The sequence below is a fragment of the Henckelia pumila genome, chromosome 1, assembly GCF_033568475.1.
Source record: "Henckelia pumila isolate YLH828 chromosome 1, ASM3356847v2, whole genome shotgun sequence".
NCBI classification, from domain to species: Eukaryota; Viridiplantae; Streptophyta; class Magnoliopsida; order Lamiales; family Gesneriaceae; genus Henckelia; species Henckelia pumila.
In genome coordinates this window covers 107701315-107716568 of record NC_133120.1, presented here as the reverse complement: position 1 = coordinate 107716568, position 15254 = coordinate 107701315, and the positions used below count along the sequence as shown (strand labels likewise).

The 15254-nt window shown below is 34.3% G+C and overlaps 2 protein-coding genes across 3 annotated transcripts; one reads left to right on the top strand and one right to left on the bottom strand.

Moving 5' to 3' along the window:
* Positions 1-3157: 3157 nt before the first annotated feature.
* LOC140875697 (protein CYCLOPS-like) lies at positions 3158-6572 on the top strand. 2 transcript variants are annotated; one of them, XM_073279469.1, is made up of 11 exons: positions 3158-3585; positions 3802-3857; positions 4028-4159; positions 4439-4487; positions 4569-4621; positions 4713-5395; positions 5486-5529; positions 5754-5799; positions 5895-5943; positions 6018-6146; positions 6352-6572. In XM_073279469.1, exons 1-11 carry the CDS (start codon positions 3394-3396, stop codon positions 6473-6475), a joined length of 1557 nt encoding a protein of 518 aa, XP_073135570.1. In that variant the 5' UTR covers positions 3158-3393; the 3' UTR covers positions 6476-6572. The 2 variants fall into 2 exon arrangements, with proteins under 2 accessions (XP_073135570.1, XP_073135569.1); XM_073279468.1 differs by having other exon boundaries at positions 3760-3857.
* Positions 6573-7264: 692 nt separating this feature from the next.
* Positions 7265-12018, bottom strand: LOC140859939 (uncharacterized). The gene is made up of 5 exons (XM_073262581.1): positions 11652-12018; positions 10711-10841; positions 9319-9441; positions 8995-9122; positions 7265-8064 (listed from the first exon to the last, which is right to left on the bottom strand). Exons 1-5 carry the CDS (start codon positions 11866-11868, stop codon positions 7776-7778), a joined length of 888 nt encoding a protein of 295 aa, XP_073118682.1. The 5' UTR covers positions 11869-12018; the 3' UTR covers positions 7265-7775.
* Positions 12019-15254: the final 3236 nt, after the last annotated feature.

The window sequence follows — 15254 nt, the reverse complement described above, 5'->3', positions numbered from 1 at the left end:
TTCCTAAAAATATGCCAATACTTTTTTTATTTTTTGTACATGTTTATGTGTAGTGAATGGTGGGTGATACTCACCGAAATTAAAGGGTCAAATTAAATATCCAAATCTAAATTAAGTTCAAAGCTTAAGTCTGGAGTGAACATGAAACCAAGTAAAGAGTGTAGAAGAGGCAAGGAGGGTGCTCAAGTCAGAGCTGAAAAATAAATAAGTGAATAGAGGAACTAGGGCACCCTTCAAAATGAAATGCAAATGAAATAGACAAATTTGATATTTATACGGATAAAAGCAAGGGACCACACATATTTTGTAAGGGATAACATGCATGTGGTTCACGCGCTTCTTCATCCGGGGTTCGCCCTCTTCTGGCGATCCAATGTGTGACCTCGCCGTTGAGGCGAGGCTGTGGCTAGGGCTCACTTTGGGCGAACTTGTTGAGGTTAGGGAGAATGGAGAAGTGGAAGAGGGCGCGCGATTCTATCCGTCTCTCCAATCTTTGGCTTCTCTTCCTACTTCATTATTCTAGAATTTAGATTGTCACGAAATATTGGCTCATACTAAGGACCCTCATGGTTAGTATCCAACTTGATGAGAATGAGTATCATGTTTCGTGAAATTAGTGCATCCCTCCTCCACCATTTCTAACTGTAACTCTAACTCTAACTCTAAGTACTTCACGCACAACTCACAGCCTAACTCATTAGCACACCCATCCTCTCCTATAACTCGTACTTGCTTAACCAACCTATCTCACTTCCACCACCTACCTCATAGGGTGACTTTAACACTTAGAGTTATTGGCTATGGACTCGAATTGGGTCTAATTGTGTGTGTGATTGGTATCAGAGACGGAGCCAACTTTGGACTAGGGTGGGCTCGATCTAGCCCCACCCATTTATAAAAAAAAAATAGTAGTTTCAAATTAAAAAAAAGTATTCAGCCTCATGCAAAAGAATTAAAATTAGAACACTTCATTATATTTTTTGATTGATTTATTGTCATAGATTTTGAAATTATGAGATTTGAGATGAATTCGACGACTCTAAAATTTTGTCGAATATTTAGTTGCGATAATTATATTGATTTATTATACATATGATTTTTCAAGTTTGAATTTTATCCTAAAAACTATTGTTGCGAAATTTAGAAAAAATAATCAATTGGTTGAAAATTGAAATATTTGAGAATTAGTAACTTCGAAATTATTATTGAATTTGTATGGCGATTTTTCTAGTTAGAATAACTGAAAATTCAATAATTATGAGATTTGAAAAATGAACGTTTGCTGTAAATTTTTGGGATGATTGAAATTTTCTAGTTAGGTATTTCAGGAAATGAAAAAAATTAAATTTTAAAAGTTATTTTTAACCCGAAAGAGCGTACATCAATTACAGTCTATATGAGTAAAAAATATCAATTTTTAATCAAAATAACCTACCGAGTTGAATTCATTTGAAAAATTAGTTCAGTTTATTTAGAAGTTCGGTTTTAGATTTTAAAAATATTAGTTAGGTGGCTTTGGTTTCGAATTTTAACATAATAGTTTTGTTTATTGAATAAACCTAGTATTTATAAAAATTTAATATTGTTAAATTTTCTAATAAATATTTATTGGACAATAGACCTACACTTGAAAATATATATTTTAATAAATAATTTAAATTGATTTAATTCAATTTTTAAATACAATTTTGAAGTAGAACTTAATTTTTTTTAAAAAAATTCTAAAATATCGAGATCGTTTAATTTGGTTACTGATCAAAATAATAGCTTTTTTTGTAATTGATATATTTTTTCAAAACCTGGAGAATTTTATATTTAGTCAAATGTAGTATTCTTCCACAAATTGCAATTTCTGGTCAAGAGAGCGATGTCCTAATTTTATTATTTTAATAAAATGTCGCTACTATTGATTATTTAAACTCCTGGCCGCCCTTGATATATTTTAGTAACGTGCCTAAAAGTTCACTTAACGTATTACTCCATGGCATATATTATTTGTTTCTTCTTTTTTTTCTTCGCATAACTATTTTTGGAAAAAAATATGTAACTCGAGTTGATTTTTTTTTTTTTGGATTGAAATCTGTCCGGATAATTGATTTGAACAATAATTCCATTGATTCGAGTAGATTGTTCCACACATTCTACAAAAGATTTAAAAAATCACTTTGGAACGACAATGTAAAGAACTTTAAGTCGAGCCGTACGTGAATTGGTATTATATTAAAATACTCCACTCTAAAATCAGGTATTTTTTTGTTAAAAAATCGAAGTGAAATTTGTTATAATTAATTAGATCTCAAAGCCGATTTTTCATCTCAAATGATGTAAGATGGGCTATAATTCTTGCTAAAATCCTCTAGTTTGAAGAATGAAACATATTGATATGGCCCCAAACCGGAGATTTTTAAATGCATTTCTTCAAAACTTGACTGAAGCAATGTCTATGGAATGAATACATTGAAGTAGTGAAAACGTCCTCTCAACTGCTACGTTATTTAAATACAGAAAAGTCGTTTTCTTGGCTTCCATTATTTGTCCAGTGCTGCTCAAAGCCGCTCAGTTGAACTCATACAATGTTCAACTTCGTTTCACATGGATATTAGTAATTATTTAAAAGTTGATGGAGTAGTTTAGGAGCATATTGTCGTCATTTTTGGTAATATTAGCTTCGTCAAATTCCAATTTTTCGATATAATCACTTTACTTGTGATGCAGTGACATAAACATCTCGGGAAACTTTCGAGTATGGGACACTTGTTGAATATTCAGGTTTCCGATATTTCACAAGAATTTTGATTCAAAAAACTCTATAAATCATTACCGGACTTGCTTGAGCTGACTCATTCAAAACTGGTGGAATCATTTTATTTCATATTATTACTTGCATAGACTGTCACCACAGACACTATAATGAAAGATCAAGTTTCCCAGTATATTTCCCTTTCACACAAACTAAATGACAAATATAGATGACTGGAATCTTGAGCAGAATTATGCTAATTGATTCCAAGAATTAAACATATAAAAATCTGGTTGAGCCCACCATACGTCTGTTAAAAAAGAACTTCAAATTATGGTGAAAGTGAAATAATCATAATAATAATAAATATATAAAAGAATGATTCTTCAAGCAACATAGATGCATAGTTTATGAGAAGTTTTATAGTTCCAAGCTTCTTGCTTTGCCAGATTTAGTTCGCATTTACCATTAACCAAAAGGATTTTATGTTAAGTTTGATACGTTAAATACCAAGAAGATGTGATATTTTTGCGAAATTTAAGGTAGAAGTTTATACATGAAGGTCTGCAAGAAACAGATGCTGTGCTAGTCTCTCACTGTTTGATTCTAAGGTCGTTTCCTTGGAAAATTTGAAGTTAGCAGGGAAGAAATTGATGGAGATGGAGGGAAGAAGCTACACAGAGTTTCACAGAAACACGAGCGAAGAGATGTTCATAAAGACGATGATGGAGAGTTCTATTGGGATGCCTGCTCCAACTATGGAGATGATGGGATTCAAGAATCTCACGCAGAGTTTCCGAACAGACAGCGAAGAACTCTTCAAAAGCTGGCTCACTAATGGAGAGGCAAGTGATGTTGCATAATCTTCTTACGTTGAAATTTTGCATTAGTTTCTTGAAATCAGATTTCTGTTCAAGATTTTTAGATTTTCCAAAGCATGATTTACAGTAGTCTTTGATGTTGCTTCTAAGAAACACTTTTTAGCTTTTCTTTTACAAAATTTTTAAAATGTTTCATAGAAGCAATCTCAAACATTAAAGAGAAGCACCTTTGTTTATCAGAACAATGGAAGTCATCCGACGAATGCAGGGCATCGACCTCGGCAAGCATCAAGGAGGTTAGTAGTCGGGAGAGGGTGTTCTTTTGGGGCCGACACTAGTGTTTCATGGAAATGTATGCACGATGTTTCGTTGGGGGGGGGGGGGGGGGGGGGGGGAGATTGTCCAGCGGACCTATGGTTAGGTTCGTCTCGACTCGTTTGATACAGTTTGCCATGTAAAACTGCAGGATATCGGCTGAACTAGCGAGCTTAACTAATCAAATTGGGGGCATAGGTCAGAAAAAGGCAGAAGATACCACACAAGTTACACAAACTACATCTTTTGCCGATGACTTGTCTAATGATCTACATTCAAACAGGTTCAATTCCAGTTTTTTACTTCCTCGACACTACTCGAATACATAAATCAATCCAAGAATTTGGTCGAAGGAGGGAACATCTTGCATCATTTTGCAAGTAAAATTTGTATTTTAAGAAATCCTATTGATGAAATTTAAACAAATTCACTTCGAAAATCGCGGCGACTGCCTATGCCAGGTCCAGCCACCCCTGCCTGCTTTAATATGCTAGATCCATGTATATTTGTCATTCTTGAATGGTAAATTCTATCGAGATAACTGTGTCATTAACTCCCCCAGGCCTGGAGCTGAAAAGGGCTTGCAGGGTAGTAATTTGTTCTTGGCAAAGGTACTTATAAGGTTTCTTCAAAGAAAGTACATTATCAAATCAGAATTTTATAAGGAATCAATTTAAAAAACTTAATTGCAGGCCTGGTTTCACAGTTCCCAACCCATGACCAGGAGTAGGTCCTCTGAGTTGAGGTATCCTTTCAACCCAAAAAAATCATTCTAATAAGTGTATTGTTCTCGAAATTTCATTGAGTTACATCGATTTATACACAATTTCTTGAAGGAGGAGATATGCTGCTATGCAGAATTCACAGACAACGATAGGTATGGAGGCAATGCAGAGTGTATCTGGAAATGGTGCCAACAATTTCAAGCAAGAGACAACAGAGGCAAATGGGTTCAATATCATACCTACAAGCCAGGCTCCAAGCCAATACGGTCCATTCATGTCTCCATCTCATTCATCGTCGTCTGCGTTCCACAATCAACAAATAGGGAATACTGATAAAATCTCTTCCGTTGTGAGCATGCTGAAGGGTACACTAGAACGCAAGAAACTCGGTAACCAGATCGAAAAGGAAGCTGCAGATGACAGTTCTTTTGGCTATTACAGCACTGACATCTTGGCAAACACAGGCTTAAACCAGCGGGGAGGGGTTTTTGGATGTGAAAATCAAGTAAGTTTTCAAGATGCATCCACAATTGGAGCCAGGGAAGCTGGAGTCCTACAAATGATCGAAGAGTCATTATTGGAAGGTATTATGGATCCAGTGAACCCGACCCAGATGAGAACCTTTTCTAGGGAGCCATCTCAAAGTGAATCCTCGGCTGCTGCTCCAGTGATTTCAAATGGTTTCGAGATCTGTGACGATCTTTGTGTTTCAGCTCAGGGTCCTAGTGTTTGTGAGAGCTCTAGGTATCAAATGGGAAATGGAAGGAGTCCAGACAACAGCTCGAGAACTAAAGGTACAATCTTTACAGAATGGAAGTAACTGCCCTCTGTGGTGTTCTAAGGAAAGAATGTCATACTAATGCAATTTCTTTTAACTTATTCAGATTTCAGAGAATGCATATATGATAACTTAAAAGACAATCAGAAGGTACGTGATAAGTCTCTTGACCAACTGACCCAAGAAAACAGTCGGGGTGCAGGTGGGAATGCGTTTACCACACGGCCCCCTCCCCTCCCCCTAATAGATCCCATCTGCCCCTGTGAATGAAGAATTTCTTCTCAATTTGATAGTTTCCAGTGTAAACTTGAGATCTTGCTGTGTTTACTAACAACTCGAAGTTTATAACATTGCACACTGTATATCATAAACAGAAACGAGGGCTGATTCGATATGGATCCGTGAACTCATCCTGTTCAGGTCAAATACAACTCTCTTGAAACACAAAGCTTCAAATCTAATTGTTGGATCTATGTCCTATGATATAAGTTTACCAAGTATCTTATTTCGTGCAGCTGAGAGAGGAGATCCTACAAAAAAGCGTAGAGTCGAGCGCTCACGAAAGTATGTATACTCTGTACGCTTTAATTTTCTTGATGATTCATTGCATTGTGTACTGATTTTTCTGAGAAATGAAGGATGGCGGAAGCAAAGGAAAGAAGTTCAATACCAACAATTCCTTCAGATATGCAATCGATTTTAAAGAGGTGTGAAAATCTTGAGAAGGAAGTGCGTTCACTTAAACTTAACTTGGCTTTCATGAATAGGTAAGCCAACAATAGGCACACTGAATCCATCCAATATACTTCTTTACCTATAATTTACTTCCACCCTTGCATGCCATTTGATTTGATTCCAAGAAATCTATAACGAATTTTAATTTCCTTGTCGCGCTGCGCCCTAAGCGAATGCATTTTCAGAAAATAATATCGAGCTTCTTTTCTGAGAAATTACAATCTTAATGAATTTCAGAAAAGATTCCGAGCAGACGAAGCAAATAGAAGAACTACAGAAACAGAATAAGGAGTTGGGTGAAGAGAAGGAGAGACTTCTTGAAGAAATTGAGAGAATTATTGCAGAAACAGGGAAGATGTGAGGCTCCTTTATATTTAGTATTTTTCACAACCTTACTGTAAAACCATCAGTGGAGCATACAACACATGTATTTCTAAAACCTAACGATTAATCAAGTGTTTCTACATACTACATTGTCTGGATGCTAATAATTTATTTTATGATCGCTGCAACACTAAAAATCAAGAATAGATAGGGGCAACTACTTGTCAAGCATTAACTTCAAGCTAGCTGGAATTAACGACATGGATCTCACTAGAACATGCTCTATTTGAAATTAGAGGTCTCAATGATACTCAACTTAACTAGAACATGCTTTCAGTTCGATGTCAAATTAACTTGGCCGCGTTTTGATTTCAGCACGTACAATCCGATTTCATTTTCTCACAGTTTCCTATAACAGTCGACACCTGAACCATCTTAAACTCTAATTGAGGTAAGTTTGCTCCCAATTGCCGGTCGGAACCCAAATAAAGGGGAGGAACTCAGGAGGTTCATGGACAGCATAAAACTACAATCACCCCCCCTTTTTCCGCCAAGTGCTATGCACTATAAAATCCACATATAACAGGCAACAATTTCTTGTCAATTCAGGGCCCCTGCGTTGTCCGATATTATGTCGAACGGAACCAAAGTTCAATCTAAAACCGTCCAAAGAGTAACAGATTCCTTAAACAAAGGTTGATATTTGATTGAAGCATATCAACAAAGAAGAATCATACCAAAACCATAAGAATGCCTTGCAAACTGTTACAATCTTATATTTCAAATTTCTACATGATATAAAATGGTCACACAAAATTATCACCCATATTTTGGATGTTCAAGAACTCTTGTTCAATGGAAATCATTAAAAGCTGTCACAACTAAGTTTGTCAGAGCACCACATAAGAAACATGCAATTGCTAAGAATAGTCCTAAGTAACCTCATCTACTTGAAATTTTCAGAACTATAGTATATTGCACAACACAACAGCTATGTATTTACAATGGGCCTTGTTTCTAACTGAACTAGAGCTAGGTTGCAAACAAATTTCACCAATGCATAAGTGCTACAATATTTCATGGGATTTCTGGCAGTTGTAGAGATTGCACTACTGGAAAAAGGAGTGCCTCCACAAGTTGACCCAAGAATGAATGTGATTGATGGAGGCGAGAGGAGAAAGTGGGCAATTCAACCTTTTCTGCGAGTATTGTAAAAATGCACTTTCAAAAATGATTACACTTTGATATTTTTTGTTACGGGGGGAACCACACCTCTTTGCCACCTGTCCCCTATTCGATCCACTAGTAAGTACCTCCTGATGCGAACTGCTATATGACTAAGAAAGGCCAAGTCTTTTTACATACTGAAAAGTGACCCAACTCATAAAGGAGAAATACACTAAAAATAAACAAGCTCGTTTGAGTAGAATGATACTTGGATATGGAAGGGACATCCTAGTCGCACAGACACGGTGGATGATAGAGATAAATTGCCGCAGAAGTGCAGCCAAGGTAATGGATAAAAAAGAAGTTGCCAAGCCAGCAATGAGTCCAGCAATCAAGTCCCATCTCCAATATCTTATTGACGCCCCACTGGAAAACCAGGACTTTGACATCCTTATGAACCTAAAATGACAAGAGCATCATGATATATATTAAGGCAAAGCACACAATTGAAAAGCATACATACAGTGGACTTATGGACAAATAAATTTCCATTTCATAAATTTCCATCAGCCGAAAAACATTATTGCGAAGAAAATTTAATGCAGGGGTAAAGCATTTCTCCAGAAACAATTTTGAGAATAGAAAGTAAGCACCAGTTTAAACAAAACTTAATAAGAATAAATAATTCCAAACCACTCAACAGAAAAACCAATCATATTCCCTAACCAAAAAAATGGTAAAGGAAACCAATTGAACATTTTGAAGTTAGATGGATGCTTATTCAATCAAGATCAAATTTAATTCCTCAATGTAAAGTGCAAACATCCATGAAATGAAAGAGAACTGATGCCCAAGTTTGAAATTACTAACTACTTAAACCACAATAATTTGACGAGATTGGAGGCCTGATATTGATTGTTTTTTACATTACTTGTTGAACTTAAACGTTTCCTTTCGGTATATCTCCTATATTTTGTTCCTAAGAGCTTTCCAACTTTGAAGAATTTTTTACAATACTAACAAAGGTTTAGTCAAATTGCCCTGGTTGATGCAACCAAATCAATTTCTAATGCATGCATTGATTATCGTCAGTAGCTTTTATACAGAATAATGACCAAGTACTTTAATCATAGCCTTTTTCACACTAATGAAAATTGATCTTCCGGATGGTTAAGATTTAAGTTGCAGTGGCATTGAGCACAGCCTTTAGGTAGCCAATACATGGCTTTGATAGGATATGAGTCATGAGATGTTTCAACGTCACCTATTCTAAACCACAGCACATTATCTCTTTGTACAAGTCACCTTCATGACGGAGAATATAGTTTTTCTTCTTATAAACGTGAATTTATGTTAAACATAGGAAAGAAATAGCTTCCTGTTACTTACAACATGAAATAGCGTTTAAGCATCTCAACAGTAGATGGATCCTGGACCTGGCAGTCAAATAAACCTTTGTGATTCATGCTCACTTTAGAAATCCCCAGTGTATACCAGCATTGATAAGTTTCATTAACCTGAGCAAGCACACTAAATCAGTATGGATGAATAAAACACGTGCAAGAAAATATTCACAATAAATTTACGAAGCTATAATGAGACTTCTGATTTTTAAAAGCTGCTTGAGACAAACTCTCAAAGCGACAAAACCCAATAATTTAGATGACAATATACAACACCATAATGATCAAGGTTGCTTTGTAAAATATGAACCTTAAATTTATCTTTTGTCAACCATGCAGCACCGAAATTGGGTCTACAGTCGGATGGGAGGGCTTCATTTGGGGCCTCAGCAAATGCAAATTTTGCCTGGCCTGAATGATCTACATATTCTACCTACAAACGGAAAGATCAAGTTACGTGTTATAATACAAAAAAATAAAATCAAATCAAATCAGGTGTCTTGAAAATAAAAGAAAAAAATAACTCATTAGATTCTTAGTCATTCTTATAAACCAATAAATAAATATTTTCCATAATCATCAGTACGCATCTAATTTGGCATCATGATTATGATCGTTCAACCCACTGCATGCACATGTCATTTGAATCCCATAGGAAAATAAGTCCTAGTCAAATCATAAATAAATGAAAAAAGAAAGAAAACAAATTACCAAACAGAATATGGAAAAAAGATATTGCATAATTTGTAAAGCAGACAACATGTCAACATTCCTAGCGACACGGATAGAACAGTTTTCATATCACCAATTCGTTAGGTAAACAAAAATCTATTGCACAACATATAATAGAACTTTATACACACCCACACACACACACATATTGCAAGAAAGGAAGAGGAATTTTAGCGTACAAATTCTGTAGGTTAGCAATTGCATCCATAATAAGCTAAGTATTCACGGAATATACATGTGTTGAGATGCCGGAGGAAATGAAAAAAGATGGATATTTGTTTTCTGAGGTGATTGACTCATTGGAGGTTGTTCATTGGAAATCAAGTTAAACATAAAAACAGCTCTAGAAGTGAGAGTTGATTGGAGACACTAATTCTGTTGGCTAAGTACATAATATATACTTTCTATTATTTAGATTGTGTTACTGTTGCACAGTCCTTGGCATTTGATGAGATTGCAACATACTGATTGATAAGGCAAAGACTTGACAAACCAACATTAGAAATATGTCACAAAATCAACAACTTCTACCATTATTAGTTATGAAATACCATTCCATCCCAAATACATAGTTTGTTTCCTTTTTTACACCGATTAAGAAATCATAAATTGTAGAATCTGGACTATATATTTGGGACAACCAAAAAAAGAAATAAGTTCTACATGTTTGGGACAGTTCGGAGAATTTCCTAAACCTCTAAGGATATCTAGTTCATAGCAGTTCCTTGAGTTCCTTAAATGCATGCACATTTTGCAGTCTATGCACCAAGCAAATAAATTACAGGAAAACAACTCATCATCGAGCACATCATTTCAAAAAAACATATGGTTCACACTCAATTATGATCGAATGTAAAATGTCAACAAAACTAATGGACGTTTCGTAGAATCCATGTATTAGTTGTAGTAATAAGTCAACAATTCCAAAGGTGATAGACCATTACATTATCCAAGAAGAAAAAATAATTACCTTAAAAATAGATGCCCAGTAATAATCATAATGGCATCGATATCTTTTTCTTTCGAACGGGTAGAACACATGCTTGGCTTTGTAATTTAATAATCCTAATTCACAGACCTTTGTTGACCTCAGATCAACACCTGAAAGATATGCAAATCAGTGGTAAGAGTGGGGCCTTCTGTGTTCTCCCTCGCCATCAAACAAGTCAGTCTTTTACTTTAAAATGATACTCCAGGGTTTTTTCACCACCTGACTAGAAAAATAAATTAAATCTCAAGTAGCAAGGAGGAAGTTCAAATGCAAACAAGTTGATGATTGCTTTTGACAACAAACATCGGGTGACATGACATATTGACTATCGATAATGCAAGAGGTGATCATACAAGCATCTTATTATGGCTCAATACATCTCATATCAGCAAAATATTCTAAAATCGGGTGCCAAGTTTTAGAAACTCTGAATAACTACCACAAGTAAACTGGTTTGCATTTAATGTCCAGATAATGGTGGCTGAGCCAAAGACTACCTCCCAGTAGGAACTCCCCCTTTCGAAAGCAAATCCAGTTAATGATAGCGAACTAGATAAAATTTTACATGAGACACCAAATGAACAAGCTCCAAAAGCCCTTCCAAGTATCACGATACTTCAGACTTAACACCAGTAGATGACTCCTGGGACCTAACTCATCCTTCTCACATGTCCTGTGTAACATCACAAAACTTGCTAACCGTCATCTTCATCCACTTAATTGTTCCACACATCTCCATCATGCAAGAAGATTCACTCTTTATCTTTTTATATGCAATTTCTTGGAGAAGACAATGATTTTCCCTCAACACACCCCCATCATAATCCACTGACATTTCAATACTTTGAAACTTTCCACATAAATTCAATGATAAACAAGTAAACAAAATAGGCTGAAATCATGGAAGTGTAGATACTTACTGCTGGAGACTATTCTACACTGGGAGGGGACGGAAATCGGATTCCAGATCGATAGATTTCCAATCATAACCGCTAAATACAGTATGACAAACAAGATTAACAACAAGATTAACAACGAGAATGCAAGAGCAAAACAGGAGCGCAAGATTGTGCGATGAACACTGGAGCTGGCGCTTCCCTTCTTCCTCCGCTCCTCCACCATTTCATGCGAATCCATGTGGGTTTCGTAGGATATATTCTGGGTGAGTTGTAGCAAATCCGGCGGTGAAATTCACCGTCACCGGAGATTTCATCCGGTGATCGGGGTATTTGTGGACGCCAGAATGGACTACGCGTTCGCTCTATTTATTTACCGTTGTGTATTCACCGTGCGGACTTGTGGGTGCGGGTCAAACCCGTCGGTCAACGGATGTCATAAAAAAATAATATTTATTATTATTCTCAAAATTGTCCATATATTATATATATACTAATAAAAAATGCACACGCTTATGTATGTGTAAAAAAAGTTATTTTTATATGTAATTTTTTGTGGATGGAGTGTGTGGGAGGTTTAGTAGAATAGTAGATAGAAATGAGATGAGAGGGTAAAATCAAAAATAAATATTGGTGTCCTCTAGATAGCATTTACTATGTGTATCTCAAGTATTATAAAATAACATAGATAAATAACATGTTCATTATTTTTTTATAAAATAACATAGATAAATAACATGTTCATTATTTTTTTTAAAAAAATTTGGAACAGTGTATATTTTTATTTTTTATATATACATTCAAAGATGAACCAAACAAAAAAAGATGAACCAAACAAACACGACTGCTGAATAAGGATAACTTTCATGTCTTTATTTTTCATCGAATATAAGAATATAATTATATAATACATTATTTTTGGTGATAAAATAAAATAATAACGAGTTTATTTTGAATCATCGTGTAAACATCATTATCATTTGATTATTAGGTATGGAAGGTTTTTTTTTTTTTTTTTTCGGTGGCCCTCAATTATTTTAGACCAATGTCAATCAAACATCATGTAAATCCGTATTTTCAATCCAAAGTTTAGACAAACCGACATCTCTATTTTGTGAACTTCGATCAACAAGCGACTGATATTATTGTCATATATATATATATATATATATATATATATATATATGAAAAAGTAAAAATTTATGGTAAAAAGTAAAAACTTCAAAACTCAAAATATATCAAACTCTACACTTTATAATATTTTTTTTCTCAACTCAATTGTATTTTTCTACACAAATGGAGAGATCTATTTATAGATCTCATTTGAAGATTATTCCAAATATTAATGCATCATCATCTACATCATCACACACTAATTTTTCACATTTTACAACTCAATATTCAACATTAAACTTTAAATAATGATGATAATAATAATAATAATAATAATAATAATAATAATAATAATAATAATAATCAGGGGCGGTCCTAAGAAAAACGAGGCCCTGGACAAATTTTAAACTATGGGCCCTTTCGTATTAACTTGAAAATTTATATATATATATTAATTCGAATAACATAATTAAAATAAATCAAAATACATAAATCAATAAAGTACACAAATGAAAGAAGGTTTACATAATTTTTCAAAATAATTTAATCAACAAAAAATATTATTTAAAATTGGCTTTTCTTATGTTTTTTGAAACAAAATCATCAATTATGTCATAAGATATATCTTCCAATATGTTTTTTTTTATGCAGAGGATCGTCAAATCATTCAGTTTTTCTTGACTCATTGTGGTTCTCAAATAAGATTTCAATATTTTTAACTTGGGAAAAAATTTCTCAACTGATGCTACAGTCACAGGAATAGTCAATAAAATTTGATACGCAACCACGATCATAGGAAAAATATTCATTTTCAGATCTGTAATCCTCGAATTCTCAGAATCTATGTGAAATTACAACAAATATTAACATATTATCTTAAACCAAAATAATTTGAACAAAAATATTAAATCAAAATAAGATTAAACAATATATCAAAATTCAAAAATAAAATAAAATTGAACAAGAGTCTTGTAAATATTTTCGTAAATTTTGTATTTATTTATTTTCTGAATTCTCAAACTATTGATAGTCAATTCACGTAATCGCACGCAACCACAAACTAACAAAAGAAAAAAATATTATCAAAACTCACAAAATTAAAAACTCAAACTCTTTTTTTATGTGAATGTATTTTGTGTGAGAGCATAATATATAATATTTATATATAAATAAATAAATATATATATATATATAATAATTTTAAAAAAAAAATTGGGGCCCCACACAAGGGTGGGTCCCTGGGCGCGTGCCCTGGCTGCCCAGGGCCAGGGCCAGGGCCGCCCCTGATAATGATAATGATAATAATAATAATAATAATAATAATAATAATAATAATAACATATTTTCAACACTCCCCCTTGTGATGATGATCGTGATATGATGACTGTTTTTATTACGTGTTTTTGTACTGGCTCGTTAAAAACCTTACTAGGAAAAATCCAGTGGGATAAAAACCATAGCAAGAAAAAAAGCTTGCAGCCACGTAAACTCTCCCTCATGTTAACACAAGTGATTCTTCACATATTCCGTAGATTGCGCATCCCAATGTTATATATATATTTTCTGAATATTATCGTAGGAAGTGCCTTTGTGAAGAGATCTGATGAGTTTTCACTTGATTGAATGTAACAGATATCAATATCTTTGTTCTTCTCAAGTTCTTGAGTGTAGACAAAGAACTTTGGGGGGATATGTTTGGTTCTGTCACTTTTGATGTATCCTTCTTTAATTTGAGCAATACATGCAGCATTATCTTCATACAGCGTCACAGGATTCTTGTCTACTGATAATTCACAATAAATTTGGATATGTTGTGTCATTGATTTTAGCCAAACACATTCACAACTTGCTTCATGTAGCGCAATAATCTCAGCGTGATTTGATGAAGTTGTTACGAGTGTTTGTTTCTGTGAACGCCAAGAAATTGCGGTGCCTCCACGAGTAAATACATATCCGGTTTGGGAACGTGTCTTATGTGGATCAGATAAATATCCAGCATCGGCATAACCAATGATACTTTGATTGGTGTCTTTTGAGTACAAAAGTCCCAAATCTGTCGTTCCTCGTAGATAACGGAATATATGTTTAATTCCGTTCCAGTGCCTCTTTGTTGGATATGAACTGAATCTTGCCAATAAATTTACAGCAAAAGATATATCAGGTCTAGTGCAATTTGCAAGATACATAAGGGCACCAATGGCACTTAGATATGGTACTTCTGGACCAAGAATAACTTCATCATCTTCACATGGACGGAATGGATCATTTTCTATGTTTAATGATCTTACAACCATTGAAGTACTTAATGGATTTGATTTATCCATATTAAAAAGTTTAAGGATCTTTTCTGTATAATTTGTCTGGTGAACAAAAATTTCACGTTCTTTTTGTTCGATTTGCAAACCCAGACAATACTTGATTTTTCCAAGATCCTTCATTTTGAATTATTCCTTCAAGTACATCATAACTTCTTGAATTTCTTTATTCGTTCCAATGATGTTTAAATCATCAACA